At 58.7% G+C, this 17,465-nt stretch overlaps 3 protein-coding genes across 3 annotated transcripts; 2 read left to right on the forward strand and 1 right to left on the reverse strand.

The window, feature by feature from the left end:
* Positions 1-5,163: 5,163 nt before the first annotated feature.
* Positions 5,164-10,012, forward strand: MFRP (membrane frizzled-related protein). Its single transcript, XM_059930208.1, has 13 exons — positions 5,164-5,371; positions 5,496-5,598; positions 5,713-5,826; positions 5,915-6,076; positions 6,210-6,423; positions 6,842-6,972; positions 7,100-7,225; positions 7,444-7,520; positions 7,893-8,041; positions 8,562-8,692; positions 8,837-8,968; positions 9,563-9,690; positions 9,781-10,012. Exons 1-13 carry the CDS (start codon positions 5,318-5,320, stop codon positions 10,003-10,005), a joined length of 1,746 nt encoding a protein of 581 aa, XP_059786191.1. The 5' UTR covers positions 5,164-5,317; the 3' UTR covers positions 10,006-10,012.
* An 816-nt stretch (positions 10,013-10,828) lies between these two features.
* Positions 10,829-12,743, forward strand: C1QTNF5 (C1q and TNF related 5). The gene is made up of 3 exons (XM_059930209.1): positions 10,829-10,913; positions 11,205-11,468; positions 11,801-12,743. Exons 2-3 carry the CDS (start codon positions 11,255-11,257, stop codon positions 12,316-12,318), a joined length of 732 nt encoding a protein of 243 aa, XP_059786192.1. The 5' UTR covers positions 10,829-10,913; positions 11,205-11,254; the 3' UTR covers positions 12,319-12,743.
* Positions 12,744-14,359: 1,616 nt separating this feature from the next.
* RNF26 (ring finger protein 26) lies at positions 14,360-17,157 on the reverse strand. The gene has a single exon (XM_059930210.1). The coding sequence runs from the start codon at positions 16,570-16,572 to the stop codon at positions 15,271-15,273; it is 1,302 nt and encodes a 433-aa protein (XP_059786193.1). The 5' UTR covers positions 16,573-17,157; the 3' UTR covers positions 14,360-15,270.
* Positions 17,158-17,465: the final 308 nt, after the last annotated feature.

A 17,465-nucleotide genomic window follows, 5' to 3' on the forward strand; every position in this document is an offset into this window, starting at 1 on the left:
TTCAGGAGATTGGACTAGAGGATCTCGATGGTCTCAGCTCAAGTGTTATTCCAAGTCACTTTTTCCCTAAGTACAAGTCCTACGTTAGAGGACTTGCACACCTCTGGTTCGCTGATTCCACTTTAGAGAGTTTATACGTTTTAAAGTGATCAGTGCTCAGAAAATGCATACTACTTTCCGTAGGGGTCACCTTGTCCACGTTCTTATCTTGCCAGTGAGGACATGAGCTCTAAAGAAGCCTCGAGTCCACCAGCTCGTCGGTGGCAGGGGCAGGACGGAACCCAGGGATCTTGACTCCCCACCCAGATCTCTTTCCATCTGCATACTCTTCCTTTTGGTCGAATAATTAACAGCATTTTGCAGGACATTCTGCAGCAAATTTCCCAATCCCGTGTCTATTAGCAACTGAGCTGAACAGCAATGTAACCAGGGAACTCCCTGATTCTACACATTCACACACCCAAGGGCAAAACCAGCACGATCTGTCGCATACCTGGGCCCACACACCTCTGAGGGTCCCGTCCTTCACTGTTCTAGGGGCACAAACAAGCACCTGTGCAGGAGGCAGGAGAGAGCGGAGTCCAAGCATTCCTAGTCCAAGCAAATTACTTAATCTCTCTGAGCCTCAGTTTCCACCTCTGTAATCTGAGCATAACAAGAGCTACTCAGAGTTGTGAGTGTTCAGCACATAGTAGGTACTCAACGAATGTCTATTTCCCCCACCTCACCTCTATTTCCAGTACTGCACCATCAATGCTCCACTAAGATTCTCTTAGTTGGGTGATCCTCAGCAAATGCTGAGTTCCCCTGGCCTCTCAGGGTGCCTATGACTTTTCAGGAATGCAAAGTAAGTACAGCATCGCCCAAACCACACAGAGTTAGTGAGGCAGAGCCACTGGTTGGGCATTCCAAAGCCAAGGGCTGAGCTTTTCTGATTTCCTGATACTCGGTGTGACCTGCCTCTTGGAGACGGCAGTGGGTTGGCTGGGATGGAGCTGCAGTCATCCGGGCTCCTAGAGACTAAAGATCCAGGAACCAGAGGGTGAGAGTCAAGGCTAGGGGTGGCAATGAACAAGGAGAGGAGAGAGTATTTGACGGATCTGGGGAGGGCGGCGGGGAGTCAAGTCCTAATGCACATCTATAACGCTGGCCCTGGGAGCCAGCAAAAGGAAAGCGTTCAGATCAGAGGACAGGCCTGGACAAAGACAGGTAGGGTGGGTACAGTGTGCCAGGGACAAGGAAGAGGCTGGTCCGGCTGGAGTGGAGGGTTGGAGCTGGAGGGCCAGCAGGAGGGAGAGCTAGTGAGCCAGAGTCTAGAAGGTGATAGCTAACCTCAAGCTGGCCTTGCCCTTCCTGGTTATAAAGGGGCCACAGAGGGCTTCCCTGGTGGCACAATGGTTAAGAACCCGCCTGCCAATGCAGGGACACAGGTTCGATCCCTGGTCCGGGAAGATCCCACATGCCGCGGAGCAACTAAGCCTGTGCACCACAACTACTGAGCCTGCGCTCTAGAGCCCACGAGCCACAACTACTGAAGCCCACGTGCCACAACTACTGAAGCCCGCATGCCTACAGCCTGTGTTCTACAAGAGAAGCCGCCACAGTGAGAAGCCTGCGCACCGCAATGAAGATCTAATGCAGCCAAAAATAAATAAATAAAACAAATAAATTTTTTTTTTAAAAAAAGGGAGTCACGGAGAGCCAGCCAGGCCGAGTTGCAGGGATCCAAGCTTGCAGGAACAAAAGCAAAAGCCCAGTGGAGATTCTGGGGGTCTAGGAATCACTTGAGCAAGAAAAGATGTAACTTCCCTTTGCTTGTTAGTTTTATCCGTAGCCGTCAGCAGGAAAGTCCATGCAAACGTCCCCACGGCAGCAAGAAAAGGGAGGGCTGGAGACACAGTGTCCCTGCAGGCAGTGGGGGAGATGGGGAGACCCCCGGAGAAGGAAGAGGCAAGAAGGCCAAGGCCCCAGGGCCTGCAAAGGAAGAAGAGGAAGCCCAAGAGGCAGCCAAGAATGAAGCAAGCAACCTGGAGCTCAATGGCCGCAGGCCTGAAACCTCCCAGGGCTTCACAGCCCAGGTGTCCTCTGCACACCTAGCCTGCAGGAGTCCTTGCCCACAGGCCCTCTCGCCCCCACTATTCTACATGGTTCATAGAAAGAACATGGAAAATGTAAAAGAAAGGAAAGAAAAAAATAAGGGAGGGCTTCCCTGGTGGCGCAGTGGTTAAGAATCCACCTGCCAATGCAGGGGACACGGGTTCGAGCCCTGGTCCGGGAAGATCCCACATGCCGCGGAGCAAGTAAGCCCGTGCGCCACAACTGCTGAGCCTGCGCTCTAGAGCCCGCCAGCCACAACTACTGAGCCCGTGTGCCACAACTACTGAAGCCCACACACCTAGAGCCCGTGCTCCACAGCAAGAGAAGCCACCACAATGAGAAGCCCGCGCACCACAACGAAGAGTAGCCCCCGCTCGTCACAACCAGAGAAAAGCCTGCATGCAGCAACAAAGACCCAACACAGCCAAAAATAAAATAAATAAAATGAAAGAAAGAAAGAAAGAAAAAGAAAGAAAAAGACCAAAAGCTGAGAATCAGGAATCCAACAGACCCAGCTCTGAAACCTAGCCTGGTAACTGGTGCCTCAGTTACATCTGGAAAATGGGAACAAACACACCTCCCTGACCTTGGCTCCCAGGGCTGTTATGAGGGTCAAATGAGCTGATGAGCTGAGGGGTGTCTGTTCTATTTCTCTCATTGTCCCTTTACTGGTGCCATTCTCCCACCCTGACCTGGCCCCTGGCCTGGCTGACCTCCCCTAGGAACACGTCCATGAAGCAGCCAGTCGCAAGGGCGCCTATGCCGGCAGAGCCAGGGGTGTCGTGGAGGATGGCCATGGGCAATGGCAAAGCCAGAGAGAAGCTTCCGGCCCTCCCAGCCTCCCCCTTGCCTCCTTTCCACCACCTACCCACAAACAGGGGCTGTTCTAAGACCCGGGTCTGACTCAGCCACTCCCTGCTTAAAATGGGTTACAACCCAGCCTCCTTAGGCCCATAGTGCTAAGTACCCCCTCCTTTCTGGAATCCCTACCCAACCCCCAAGTTCTACCTATTAAAATCTTTTTCAACTCTCTAACTTTAGACTAAATGCCCACCTCTTCCAAGAAGTCCCCCTGCCTGTTATAGCTATTAACATTTACCGTGTTAAAATCAGAATGGAAAGGAATTAAAATATTTTCTTATTAATTTTTTTTTTTTATTATTCGGCCACACCATGCGGCATGTGGAATCTTAGTTCCCCGACCAGGGATTGAATCCACACCCCCTGCATTGGGAGCACAGATTCTTAACCACTGGACCGCCAGGGAAGTCCCTTTTCTTATTAATTTTTAAATAAATTTTAAAATAACAGCAAACCTTTTACATGCTAATATAAATAACATTTTTTTTAATTTTTTTTTTTTTTTTAGGCCGTGCCGCATGGCTTGGCTTGCGAGATCTTAGTTCCCCGACCAGGGATCGAACCAGTGCTCTCTGCAGTGGAAGCGTGGAGTCTTAACCACTGGACCACCAGGGAAGTCTTATTTTTTTTTTAAACTACATTTTCCAAAACAAAAAGAACTTAGTAAGAAGGATAACTTTGTTTTACATTTTTGCAAATCTCATTAACGCCTGGCTGGATTCTCACCTCCTTCACATCATGCAGCCTCTGGAAACCACACTGTTCACTCAAGAACAAGGAAAGAAAGGGAGAAGGACAAATAACACCTACGTGTTATTATAGAAATACTTTTGACCTCTCAAAGCCTCTAAAAGCAGTCCACATCTTAGGACCAAGGAAAGGCTTGTCCCCTAGACAAAAGCAGCCCCGGGCCCTCTAGGGGGTGAAAGGAGAGGATCTGCGTGTTGAGGGGGATCTCCTGAGTGTGAAGAGAGCTGCCTCGGGGGGATCGGGGGGATCGCAGAATCTGTCTCCTTTGTTTCTTCTCTCCCCACTGGGTTCTTCACTTAGTTCCCCTCTGTCACCAGCCTGCCTCAGGCTGGTGTAGAGTGAAAGACGTGTGTCAGAGAAAACGTGCGCTTTGGATTTACCCAGTCCTGGGTTCAACTCTTGTCTCTGTATCTTGGGGAAGCTGATGTGACCTTGGGAAATTTACTTAACCTCTTGGAGCCTTAGGCCATCATTTGTACAATGGCTATGCTCCCTCACAGAGTGATTCAAGGAGAGAAACTGCGCGCAGGACCTCTGGCCCAGGGCCTAATACGTAACAGACATTCTGCAAACAGTAGCCAGAAATATTATGCTGCCTCCCCACCTCCTGCCCTGCCCGACTCAGCGTGAGCACGGCTAACACAAAACAGATTAACAATCCCTCTCCCTTCTCCCTGAGGACAGCTGCGCCAGGCTGGGATTTTCCAAGAGAACTTCGCTCGTGGAGAGAGAGTCACGGAGTGATGTAGTTTGCAGAGGGCAGGTTTTCTACCCTGCAACAGCCGATGGCACCACCTGCCGGATTCCACAGCCCATCTGAAGGGCCAGCCCTGACCAACCCGTCCAAGGCCTTGGGCACCTTCACCTCCTCCACCGCCCTTTCTCCTACGGGCTGAGGCAGCCAACCCCTCAAGCTCCCCGACTCACATCAGCACAGACACAAGCAGCCCAGAAAGACTTATCTCCTTGTCCCGGGCACCCAGGTGTTTTAGGGGGACTTCCAAAGACCCGGCTTAGCTAATGCCTCAGTCGCCCTGATGGCAAGGAGCGGTGGGCTGCTGGTCTGTCCAGGACCTTTAGGACTCACAGGCCTTGAAGCTGCCAAACCGTCACACCCGGCTTCGAAGGCTCCCTCGTGCCTGCAAAACTGCCCCGCCGTCTCCCTTCCTCCCCAGCACCCCTCAGCCACTCACTCAGCACCTCAGTGAGGTTAGGAGAGGGGGTGGCCAGCTCCCAGGTCACACCCCCGACAGAGCGCCTAGCTTCCTCCAAGGGGTGTTCTCAGCCTGCGCCTTTAAGGACTGCCGTTCTGTGCCAGGGTCTCGACCTCGGCATCCTCAGCTGAGTTGGATTAAGGGACCATTTCATGCCACTGCGAATTCCTTCTGGCTGCTGTCCCTTCCCCCACGCAGAGACAGAATAGCCAGTAGCTGGAACCAGCCTGGAGCCAGTCTGCCCAGGGCAGCGGGAGAGCTGGTCTAGCCTGGCAGCCCTCGTCCTCGGGGAGCAGAGGCTGCCCCTTTGAGAGGGGGCCTGGGGGCAGGGAGCGGGCCCTCTGGGGTCTTGGGCTGTCGCAGGGACTCCAGAAAGCCGTGCAGAGCCTAGAGCCATGAAGGACTGCTCAGACATCATCCTCTGCGTGGAGGCGACAGAGCTGAGCAAGGTAAGGGTCATACAGGACCACTCCCGCAAGACCCAGATGCCCACCTAGGGCTGGCAGTGCCCAGTGAACACACCTGCCAGGCAATGCTGCCACCGGCCCTCAGCCCTCAAGTCTCTCCCTTCAGACTGAATTCTGCAATCCTGCTTTTGAGCCTGAATCAGGGCCACCTTGCCCCCTACCCAGCCTCCAGGAGGACGCCAGCTGCAGCACCCGAGCTCCCTGGCATGGTAACCATCTCAGGGGGTGAGCTGGGGGTAGGACAGAAAGGCCCAGCGGCTAAGGGCTGTGTGAGAGATGCCCAAGGGAAAGGGCTCTCAAAATCCCACCCCACCTGCCCGCAGGTCGGCGTCCCCGAGGGCTGCAGCCTGACTGCCACTTCTCCTGGCTGTGTGTCCTCCTGCTGGCCAGCCTGCTGCTGCTGCTGCTTGGGCTGCTGGTGGCCATCATCCTGGCCCGTAAGTTCCCAAGGCCTCCATGAGTCTCCCATGCCCTGCAAGAGATCCAGCACCTCTGAATCCCATTCCCTCGTCTTCCCGCCTCCAGAATTGCAGGCTACACCTGCGTCCGGGGCCTCCCATCATCCACTGCCTTCCCAAGGCCTCACCACCATTGGCTCCAGCCCCACTCCCATCCCCACCACCTCTCAGGCAACTGGGACCCCTAAAGGGCAACCGGAGGCAGGCATGAGCCCCGCACCCCAGTCGGGTGAGTACTAAGGGGCAGATCTTCCTGGAGAAGGGCCCAAGACGGCAGGAGGGAGGGGAGGCCGGGAAGAGGCATCTTGTAAAAACAAGTCTCTCTCCTTTTGACCTCTGAACTCTAACCTCCGTCGCTGCAGCCTGTGGGGGCCTCCTTCCTGGCCCAAGGGGCTTCTTCAGCAGCCCCGACTACCCAGACCCTTACCCACCCAACGCCCACTGCGTGTGGCATATCCAAGTGGCCACAGACCATGCAATACAGCTCAAGATCGAAGCTCTCAGCGTGGAGAGTGTGGCCTCCTGTCTTTTTGATCGCTTGGAAATCTCCCCCGAGCCTGAAGGCCCCCTCCTCAGGTGGGTCCCTCTGCCCCCAGGAGATCCCACCCCTCTCCTGAACCACTGTCTGGAGGGCAGAACCAGGGAACTGCAGTGGGAAATTCTTGACTGGGAGGAAACGGAGAGACTTGGCCCCTGGGCCCAGCTCTGCCACCATCTTGCTATATGACCTTGGGAAGGTCACTTCCCCTCTCTGACCTTGGTTTCCAAATCTGGAAATTGGAGCTCCCACACATCTTTCCCATGGATAAATGCCTCAAGGATGGACGTACAGGAGTCAGGGAGGTCAGAGCTCTGCTGAAAATGAAGGGAACCTTTTGGACACATCGTCCCCAGGATGGGGCTTGAGGAAAGAGGACCGCAGGGCCCAGGCAGGCTCCACTCTGGCTGGCCCTGAGCTCTGAGCCTCCGTCACCCCCAATCTGGCTTCTTGCAGAGTGTGTGGGAGGGTGCCTCCCCCCACACTCAACACCAATGCCAGCCACCTCCGCGTGGCCTTCGTCTCTGACAGCAGCGTGGAAGGATCTGGCTTCCATGCCTGGTACCAGGCCGTGGCCCCCGGTCATGGTGAGTGCTTTCCCGCCAGGTCCCCAGCTACCTGTCAACTGTCCGCTTCCCCCCTCTCCAGCCATTCCCAGCCCTGCAAAAGGGGTAGAGATTCTAGGGGTTTCTGAATCCAGATGCCCGCCCCCAGGGAGCTGTGCCCACGATGAGTTCCCCTGCGACCAGCTCGTCTGCCTGCTACCTGACTCGGTGTGCGACGGCTTTGCCAGTTGCGCCGATGGCAGTGACGAGGCCAACTGCAGCGCCAAGTTCTCGGGTATGGGCCCGGCCAGCCTCAGAGCGGGTACTGTCCTCAGGCATCTGATCCAGGTTCAGGCTGGCCTGGCCCAGCTCCAAACCTGCCTGGTCATTCTTCTGGCCCAGAACTTGTCTCCCCACGGGCACGGCCAAAACTCTTCTCTGCCATCCCTGCTGGCCCTACCGGGCGAAGGCACAGACCCTGGCAAACTCATGAGCCCCTCCTCCTCTCTACAGGGTGTGGGGGGGACCTGACTGGGCTCCAGGGCACTTTCTCTGCTCCCAGCTACCCGCAGCAGTACCCTCACCAACAGGTAAGCCGGCGCTCCATAGGGAGGGTGGTGCAGCCCACGTGGGCACACCTGAGCATCCGGGTTAGTGCGATTGAGAACAGCATGGCAGATACTGCCTTGTACCTGGGAAGGTCAGCGATCAAGCAGGCAGGAAGGGAACATTATTAAGTGCTTACTAGGTAACCATGTTCCCGTGCTGGGTAAACTTACCTCTGAGACCAGATAAGTTAAAGGCCCTTCCACCACCACCGATGATGAGAGCAGTGTGGGCAGGGCCCACCCACTCCCTACCCCGCTTGCAGCAGGGGGAAGCCCATCTGGAGCTCAGCCTGGAGGCCCCGACTGGGACAGAAGAAGGAACCCATAAATTACTCCACCTGTGCCCTCCCCCAGCTTTGCACCTGGCACATCTCGGTGCCCGCTGGGCATGGCATTGAACTGCTGTTCCACAACTTCAGCCTGGAAGCTCAGGACGAGTGCAAGTTTGACTACGTGGAAGTGTATGAGACCCGCAACTCAGGGGCCCTCAGCCTCCTGGGCAGGTATTGGCAGAGCCAGTGGGAGGAGCTGAGGATAAACCCCACCCTCCAGAGTCCGACTTCAAGGCTTTCTACAAATCGGCCCACGCACGCACTAGCTTCATTGTCTTCTCCTGCGCCAGGCTGGAGGTGTCCTGTCACCCTAAAAAAGGCTTGTCCTTCCTCACCTTCGTACCTGTCCCTCTCACCTTTGCTCCTTACATCACCTCCTCCAGGAGGCTCTCCCCGTCCCAGTTCTCCTACCTGCCCGGTCTATTTATAGCTTCCCCCAGAACCCTCACTGATTTTCCCCAGGTTGAAGGGGCTCAAGTGCAAGCAGTTTGGTTCGTTTGTTTAGTACTTTGTCTCCTGAACGTGTGTGTCTTCCTCACCAGTCCCATGAGTCAGTGACTATGCTTCCCATCCCCTCTGGCATCGCCCAGAGCACCCAGCTCTGTGCTGCATCTGCGGGAGGCCTCGTGCACGCTCGATCAGCCGGGGGGGGTGGGGGGCCCATGCCAGGACTGCTGTCTGCTTTGGGCAGGTTCTGTGGAGCAGAGCCGCCCCCGCGCCTCATCTCCTCACACCACCAGCTGGCTGTGCTCTTTAGGACAGACCATGGCATCAGCATCGGGGGCTTCTCGGCCACCTACCGGGCCCTCAATGCCACAGAGAGTAGGTAGCCTGGGCGAGTGGGTGTGGGCAGTACAGGCACCTCCAGGAGAACAGGGAAGGGCTCTGGACCCTGGTCAGGGCACTGTGAAGGCAGTGGGGGTACAGGCATGTCCCAGGGCACTGCCATGCCCCCTGTGCCTGCAGACCCCTGTGGGCCCGGAGAGTTCTCCTGCCGGGATGGAGGGTGTACGAATCTGCAGTGGATGTGTGGCATGTGGAGAGACTGCGCAGAGAGCAGCGATGACAACTGCAGCAGCCCCTTGCTCCCACCCCCCGGTGAGGAGCCTGCCCCAGGGCACCACAGGCGGGGCTGGCAGGCCTGAGCGGGCTGGGTGCCCATCCCTAGAAACCCACTGGCACGCGTCGTAACAGCTATCCCTATCTTCCCTGATGGGGTGGGGGGCCCACTAGCCTGACTCTGGACCACTCCACCAAATACTGGAGGGATTCTCCCCCAGGGGTGGCAAGGGTACTTAGTGTCACCCCCGAGGGAAATGGGAATCTGGGAGTTGATGGTTGAGGCTTCAAGAGCCCGTCCGGCCTTGTCACACAGAGAGGCCCTCTCCAGGGCCCACCTCGGAGATGGGGGGAGAGCGGGGGAGCTCCTTCCAGATGCCCTGGTCCTGCCAATGTTGGTGCCCCTAGCTCCCTGAGATCATAGAGGTGCCTGCATGATGCCCAGGGCTGGCGAATGATCCTTGGAGTAGGCTCTCAAGGAAAACAGGAATCCTCGACATGGATAAAGCATCTCTCTGTGTTATCTCCTTCGATTCTCCCCGTCTGACCCATAGGGAGCGCTTAGGTGACTTGTCCCGGGTCACACAGCCAGTGAGTATTCCCCAGAGTGACCCTCCCCTCCCACCCCTGCAGAGCTGGCCTGTGAGCCTGTCCGGGTGGAGATGTGCATCGGTCTGAGCTACAACACCACGGCCTTCCCTAACATCTGGGTGGGCATGGCCACCCAGGAGGAGGTGGTGGAGGTCCTCAGAGGTTACAAGGTGCTCCAGGGAGAGATAAGGAGGAACCCCCAGGAAGGGGAGGGAACTGGGGGAGCAGGGTGCCTGAGGGCTGGTCTCCTCCTTCCACAGAGCCTGACAAGCCTGCCCTGCTACCAGAATTTCCGGAGGCTCCTTTGCGGGCTACTTGTGCCCCACTGCACCCCGCTAGGCAGTGTCCTTCCCCCTTGCCGCTCTGTCTGCCAGGAGGCAGAGCGCCAGTGCCAGTCTGGCCTGGCACTACTGGGCACCCCCTGGCCCTTTAACTGCAACAGGCTGCCTGAGGCAGCTGGCCTGGAGGCTTGTGCCCAGCCCTGACCCTGAGGCGGGCCCCTGCCCTCTGCTGCCCATCCTCCTTTGCCTATCAGGGTGGGCAGGCAGGGGAGCAAAGGAAAGGGGCCAGCATGGGACTCTGCCCATCCCCTCTGGGTCCTCCCAGGGAGGGGAAGAGGAGTCCTCAGCGGGGCTAACGGGACCCTCCCACCCTGCCAGATCCTTCCCTATCCTTTCATTTGCCCTGGCTGCTGCAAACAGCAGGCCTGACTCCACACTGTACCAGTGATAATCTAGATTGCTTCCCACCCAAGCCTCTGACCCCAATTTCCTACCTTCTACCTTCCTCACCTCCATCTGCTTTTTCAGGCTCTCTACGACCCGCTTTCTGACTTTTTCATTTATTCAAAAAAAAAAGGTATCCAGTGCCTAGTCATGTGGCAGGCCCTATTCTGAGCCCTGGGGATCCAGTTGTCTACTGCTTCTAGAACCTTCCACCCTCGGTTCTCAGCTTCTATTTCTTCTGGACTAGAGTGTTGTCTTTGATCTCCGTCGTGGCACCATCTCTCCTTCCAGCTCCTTGGAGCTGTAGATGCCCTGAGCGTCTGTTTCTCATGGTTCTGCCTCTCTGTGCCCGCCTCAAATCTCTCCCTCCTTTCTCCACCAAACTTTGGCCGGCCGCCGGGCGACACCACGAGTTATTTCCCTGCTATTTCCCGGCCCGGGCTCTTGGCCCCCGAACAACTGGTTTCCTCTTGGAGTCTGGGAGGAGCAGAGCAGAGCCGGCAAGGAACGAACCGGGACCAGGGAGACGCCGAGGGCAGGGGGCGCCTGGCTAGAGAGAAGCGCAGGGAAGGAAGGTAGCAAGCAGGGGTCAACTGGAGGGTCCGGAGTAGCGAGAACCCCGAAGGAGGCCGCAGAGAGAGCGAGCAGCCCCGGGAGCCGGGAGGGGGGTGAGTCTGGTCGCGAGGGGGGGGGGGGCGGGGAAATGGGGATGGGGGAGGGGACTGTGGGAAAGTCTGGGCGCCGGCCCCGGGTGGTGGTGGGGGGAGGGCCGGCCTCTCCTTCCCCCTGCGCGGTGCTCTCGGGGTTCTTGGGTCTAGGGACGCCCCCTTCTTCGTCCCCTCGCGGCCACTCAGCCTCACTCAGGGACATGGCAGTGGGGTGGGGACCGAGCCGGCTGCGCCGGGGCGGGGACCGAGGCAGGTCCCAGGATTCTGGGTCCCGACTCCTGTCCTGCCCAGCCCACAGACGACGAGAGGCCCGCGGCGCCCGGACTCCGCGTGCCAGCGCCATGAGGCCGCTCCTCGCTCTGCTGCTCCTGGGCTTGGCGGCCGGCTCGCCCCCGCTGGACGACAACAAGATCCCCAGCCTGTGCCCGGGGCACCCCGGCCTTCCCGGGACGCCGGGCCACCATGGCAGCCAGGGCCTGCCCGGCCGCGACGGCCGCGACGGCCGCGACGGCGCGCCCGGGGCTCCGGGAGAGAAAGGCGAGGGCGGGAGGCCGGGTAAGAAGCGCCTCCGCTGGGAGGCGGGTAAGAGTGCGGCCCCGCTCCTGCTCCCCGGGGCCCGGGGCTCGGGGTTGCCGCTAGGGGGTGCCGCTCCCATCCCCGTCCGACCCGGCCGGAGCCGGGAGAGGAGAGAGTGACTCAGCTGCGGGAGCCAGAACCCCTGGGACCCTCAGATCTGCCCCAAGCCCTGCAGGAAGCGTGGAGGGGGTCCTGGGGCGCAGGGCGGCCCCGGCCGGGAAGGGGCGGCTGGGAGGCTGAGGGAGGATGCTGGAGGCCCGCGGCGGGCGCGCCCTAACTGCTCCGCTTTCCCCCCACCCCCACCCCCGCAGGCCTCCCGGGGCCGCGTGGGGAGCCCGGGCCGCGAGGAGAAGCAGGCCCCGTGGGGGCGGCCGGGCCAGCAGGCGAGTGCTCGGTGCCTCCGCGCTCCGCCTTCAGCGCCAAGCGCTCAGAGAGCCGGGCGCCCCCGCCGTCGGACGCGCCCCTACCCTTCGACCGCGTGCTGGTGAATGAGCAGGGACATTACGACGCCGTCACCGGCAAGTTCACCTGCCAGGTGCCCGGGGTCTACTACTTCGCCGTCCACGCCACCGTCTACCGGGCTAGCCTGCAGTTCGATCTGGTCAAGAATGGAGAGTCCATCGCCTCTTTCTTCCAGTTCTTCGGGGGGTGGCCCAAGCCAGCCTCGCTCTCCGGGGGCGCCATGGTGAGGCTGGAGCCCAAAGACCAGGTGTGGGTACAGGTGGGCGTGGGTGATTATATTGGCATCTACGCCAGCATCAAGACAGACAGCACCTTCTCTGGATTTCTAGTGTATTCTGACTGGCACAACTCCCCTGTCTTCGCTTGATGCCCACTGGAAAGTGAGCGCATGCTCACTCGAAGGGCGGGAGGGCGTGACACTGACAGCCGCGTCATCCAGGAGGGCGGGCCCCCCTGGAATGTTGTGAATGACCGCGGAGGTTGGGTGGGGGCCTCTCCATCCTGCTGCCGGCAGGGGATGGGGACAGAGGCTGAGATCAGGGCTGGCAGCACGGGGCAGTGGCTGGATTTCTGCCCTAGACCAAAGGAGTGCTGGCAGGCAGCGTGCTGGCGGTGTGCTGGCAGGTGTGAGTCCCCGCAGTTGCTCTGGTCCAGGACCCCAAGGTGGGGTGCTCCCTTCCTTGTCCTCTGTTCCTCTGGGTCCTCCCTCATCCCTCCTGCTCCTGGGCCCTTTTCTCAGAGATCATTCAATAAATCTTACAACAACAACAATAAAAAAAACCCTCTTACTGGCTTCAGCCTTTCTTCTTTACTGGTGGGGATGCCCTGATTCTGAGAACGGGGAGAAGAGGGAGGAGGGTGTTGGGGAGGGTGCTCAGGCAGAAGGGAGGGCTCTTAGGCTGGATGGAGCTATGGGCCAGGAGATACAGGAAGCAGGCCCAGGTGAAGGAGAGGCCGCTCCACAGACCTGCTGCGTAAGAAGTGGAGGTTGTGAACAGGAGCCCCCTGCTGAGGAGGGTGCCCTGGTGTCAGACTTTGGCCACCCACAAGGAGGAGCCCTTTTTCTAACTCAAAGATGTCATATGAACTGGGTGGAACTTCACCACACACATCCCTGCCCTGACCAACAGAAGGGAAGCCAGGATTTTCATTCACGGCTGCTCTGGCTACTTGCCTGGTCTCTAGATGACTGGAAAGCTATTTCTCTGTCCCCCATGCCAGGGGAGTGGAGTGTTCCTGGGTGTCTAGAGATGTCATTTTGGAGATGGCCACGAGGGGGCACCCCAGTTCCAGAATGCAGCAATGACCCTAGGTAGCTGAGCTCCTGACTGCTAGGGTGGCTAGAGGGAGGAAGGGTATTGAGCTCTGCCAGTGGGATTCCAGATGGGGGTAGAGGAAAAGGGGGTCATTGGCTCCCAGCTCAGGAAGTTTATCTTCTCTAATAAAATGTTTATCCTCACATTAAACAGAGACTGGAAGGAACCAAGCCTCCCCTCGCCCAGCTCCCTCTCCAGGATTGGGGGAAGGGGAAAAAAGAGCCCTTCCTCAGGCCTCCCGACTCCAAGGTGGATGTGCGCAACACTCAGTCACTGAGCCGGGCCATACCACTCAGTCTGAGGCTAGCCGCAAAGCCCCTCCGAGGCGCCTCTCCTTGCCCCACCCCCGACCCGACCCGATGACTAGCAAACCGGGCCTGGCCCGCCCACATCAGCTCAGGCTGTCAACCCAAGAGAAAGTGGAGGGGCCTCTCCTCGGAGTTTCTTCCCATCTACCGCTTTCCCCTCCCCCGCCCCCTTCCAGAAGGCTGTCCCTGGCATCATGCTCCTAGATTTAACATACAATTATGGGGTAGTGTCCCCCCCTCTCTTGCAGGTCATGTGAGGATGGATATGACCAATGGGGACTGGACCCAGTGAGCTAGAGACAGGCCTCCCAGCTGTCCACCACGAGGCCCCACAGCCATACTCCAGCCCATCACAGCGCCACTCTATGCCAAGAGACACAACAAGCACCAACTCCTCCAGGGATCTGAGGGTAGGTTGGACTCCAGGCAGCAGGAACCCCAAGCTCCCTCCTGGGAAGAGTGGCACCAGAGGAAAAGCTGGGAGGGCTGACCCAAAGGGGGAGCAAATTCACACTCCTCTCTCCTAGGGCTAATTCTGCAAAGACAGAAAAGATAAGGAGAGCTTTACCAAAAGCTGTGCACGTGAGAGGGCACAAATCAGACAGGGTGAAAGCGAAGCCAGCCACACCTGGCAGGGGCTCTCCCCAAGGCACCCTATCTTATCTCTCTGCCAGGTCCCCCACCAACCACACTTGTGACTCCGGCAGGACTGAAGGACCCTGCTGCAGCATCCGTCACCCTAACCGACGGCTCGCCCTTGCAAGGATGCACACAGAGGCCGTCAGAGCTGTAACAGAACTTCATTCATTGGATCCTGGGCCAGACAGACCCCTCAGGGAGATGCATGACTCTCGGCCCTGGCCCCTTCTGTATTTGGACCCTAGTGAAATGTGCACAGTCTGCCCTCCCCGATGCCAGGGAGAGACGAACAGAAGGGGAACGCCATTTCACTCTGCGATGTGGGGAGTGAAAGGGATAGGAGTAGAAATCTGGCTATCCCCTCTGCGGTTCCCAGTGGTGCTGGGGTGTCAGAGGGCACATGGTCCCAAAGCCAGGTGCAAACACACACACACCTGGGGGTTAATTCTTATCCCAGCTGTTGGCTCAGGTCAGAAGGGAGCCTCATAAGATCATGACTGGTAGAAGTAGCTCTAAGGGCACCTGAGAGATACTACCCCCAAAGCCTGCCAGAGCACAGGGGCTCCAGCTGAAAGCAAATGTTCAAGATCATTCCAAGGCCCTTGAGTTGCCAAAACACCCAAATGACACTGATGTGTGTGGCTGCAGAAGCGGGGGAGGCAGTGGGAAGGGAGCAGGGAGAGAACCTGCAAATCCCCAACAGAACAACCAGAAGCGGAGAGGGGGAGCCCCAGGCGCGGGCACCTGGGTGGGCCGGGGCAAGCTGGAGGGGAGTCCACAGAGAAGTCTCAGGGCCTCGCAGAGTGACACACTCACTACCCTCGGCATCACAGGCACCCACTGGGTAAGGATAAGCTGTTACCCTGCCCCCAGCCAAGCCACAGTCTTCCAGAGTTTCCCATCTCCATGTCCTGGACATATGGCTTCGAGGCTCGGCAGGATGGCCACAGGGGCAGGAGGGGCTTCAGGCTGGGACCCAGAGATCAGGTGTGAATGCTGTCCTAGCGCAGGTGGCTGCGTTGAGCGTGGAGGGGTGGGCAGGCGGGGAGGGAGTCTTCAGAGGTAGACGTTGAGGGTCTGCAGGATGCCCCGGCGGCACAGCGGGCAGTTGCGGTGGTGGACGGGGTGGCGCATCAGGATCTCAGTGCAGGCCTGGCAGAGGCACAGGTGCCGACAGGGCAGAAGCAGCACTGTCTTGCTCTGGTCCTGGCAGATGACGCACTTCTTCCGCTCCTCTTGCTCCTTCAGCAATTTCCATGGGTCTTGCCCAGCTACAGGCTCCTCCACATTGAGCCTCTCCCGGCCCCGGGCAGCTGTCACTCTGGCCATCCTGACCTCCTCTTCTTCTGCCTCTGATCTGGGCCCAGCTTCAGGAAGAGCGTCCTGTCGCCAGGTCCTGGCTGAGGGCACCCTCCTAGGGCCACCCTGGGGGGCCCCGGGGGCCCCTCCCCGGTTAGGCCAGCTCGCCAGCTGCAGGCTACGGCTCCAGACTCGGCGCCAGGCCTCCAAGCCCAGTGCTAGGCGAGAGAGCCGCACAACATCCTCTCTGAGCCGGTGGTAGGATGGCCGGGCATGGAGCTGACTGAGCGCCCGGGTGGCCAGCCTCAGGGTGAGGTCCGGGTGCAACAGAGTCACTGTCACTGCCAGCACGCAAGCCAGCAGCACCAGGCCAGTGAGATTGACAAGCACAAAGCTGGCCAGGAGGCGGGCAGCGGAGGCCAAGAGCTCCAGTACCAGTTGGCAGGGGGTCCAGAGGAGGATGGACATGGCCACAGCACTGCTGGAAATGTGGGCTAGGAAAGCAGCCACTACATCCGTCATCCTCCACAGCGGTCCCATCACTGCATCCCACAGGGCCAGCACCAGAGAGAAGAGGTTCTGGGTGCCAATGAGGCAGATGTTGACCAGGCTATTGATCACATAGGCCACCAGGCTCATGGTGATGGCACAGATGTCACAGACCTGGCGCAGCAAAGCATGGCCATTGGAGACCATATTGAGGACACCCCGGTGCAGGATCTCCCGGCTCCTAAGCGCCCCGTGGGAGGCCAGGTGCCCCAGAAGCTTTAAGCTCTCCAAGCCAGAACAGCAGCTGTATAGTACGGTACACAAGGCCTGAAAGCCCCCAAAGGTGAAGGGAACCACGGCTTCAATGAAGGCCAGCAGTGACAGCAAGACTCCACGGCCCAAGTGCAGAAGACTAGTCAGTACCGTATGTGGCAGGTTGTAGATGAAGGCCAGGAGCCAGGCCAGGGAAGCCAGGAGGGAGGACACCAGCAGGAAGTTGAGGTCCAACACCAAGGTCAGCACATCCAGCAACAGGCCCACCCCATTCACGACCAGGTACACAGCCTCCATGATAGGGCTATGGGGGTTCTGGCTCCCGGTTGAGGCGGGTGTCAGGGCTGTCAATATTTGGGGGAAGGAGGAGGTCGGGGATTAATTTGGAAGGGAAGTGAGCAGTCTCCAATACAGGGAGAATCTAAGAAAGAAGTGGGTTAGAAGGAAGTGGAGTCTCAGGGGAGGGAAAGGGGGCCAGATGCCGGTCCAGGAGTCCCGGTTTTGAAGGCGGGCTCTTTGGGAGGAAAGAGCCCAAACATCTCTAAAGTGGAGGTGATCCCGGGCTGGAGGAGGAACCTCAGCTTTGGAGGCCTGGTGGTGGCACACCACGGCCGGGCAATGGGTCAGACCGAGAGGAGACCGGGAACGGAAGGGATCGGGCCAGGCCGGGGCCGGGTGGGGGCGGCGCAGGCTGGGCGCGGGCTCGCGGTCCAGCTACGCAGGTGCCTCTGTCCCCGCCCGGCCCCCGTCCTCTGGGCTGGCGGCGCTTTGCGCCCAAGGGAGCAGCGGGGAAGGGAACGAGCCTCAGCAAACCCCAGGCGCGGCCTCTACTCCGCTGGGCGCCGCCATCTTGCGTGCTACAGGGTGAGGCAAAAGGCGTGACAAGGAGGGAGGGACGACGAACTCTGACCAATCGGTGAGGCCCAACCCGCAGGAAACATCGAGCACTCATTGGTCCGTTTGAACGGCGCCCAAACATATTTAGTACTTTAAGGGGGGGTGGGAGAAACAGATTGAAATCCCCGCCCCCTTGAGGCGGGGATTGGTCAATTGAAGGGCAGAGGTGAACTTGCCCCCTAGCCCCGCCCCCTAAAGGAGCAGGACTTTGGACTGGGATAATGTGGGCGCTGTTCTTTCACTTGGCCTCCAGCCTTGATTTTTTTAGGTGCGGGTTGGCGGTCACTGCCTCT

This window comes from Balaenoptera ricei, chromosome 8, assembly GCF_028023285.1.
Source record: "Balaenoptera ricei isolate mBalRic1 chromosome 8, mBalRic1.hap2, whole genome shotgun sequence".
Classification (NCBI taxonomy): Eukaryota; Metazoa; Chordata; class Mammalia; order Artiodactyla; family Balaenopteridae; genus Balaenoptera; species Balaenoptera ricei.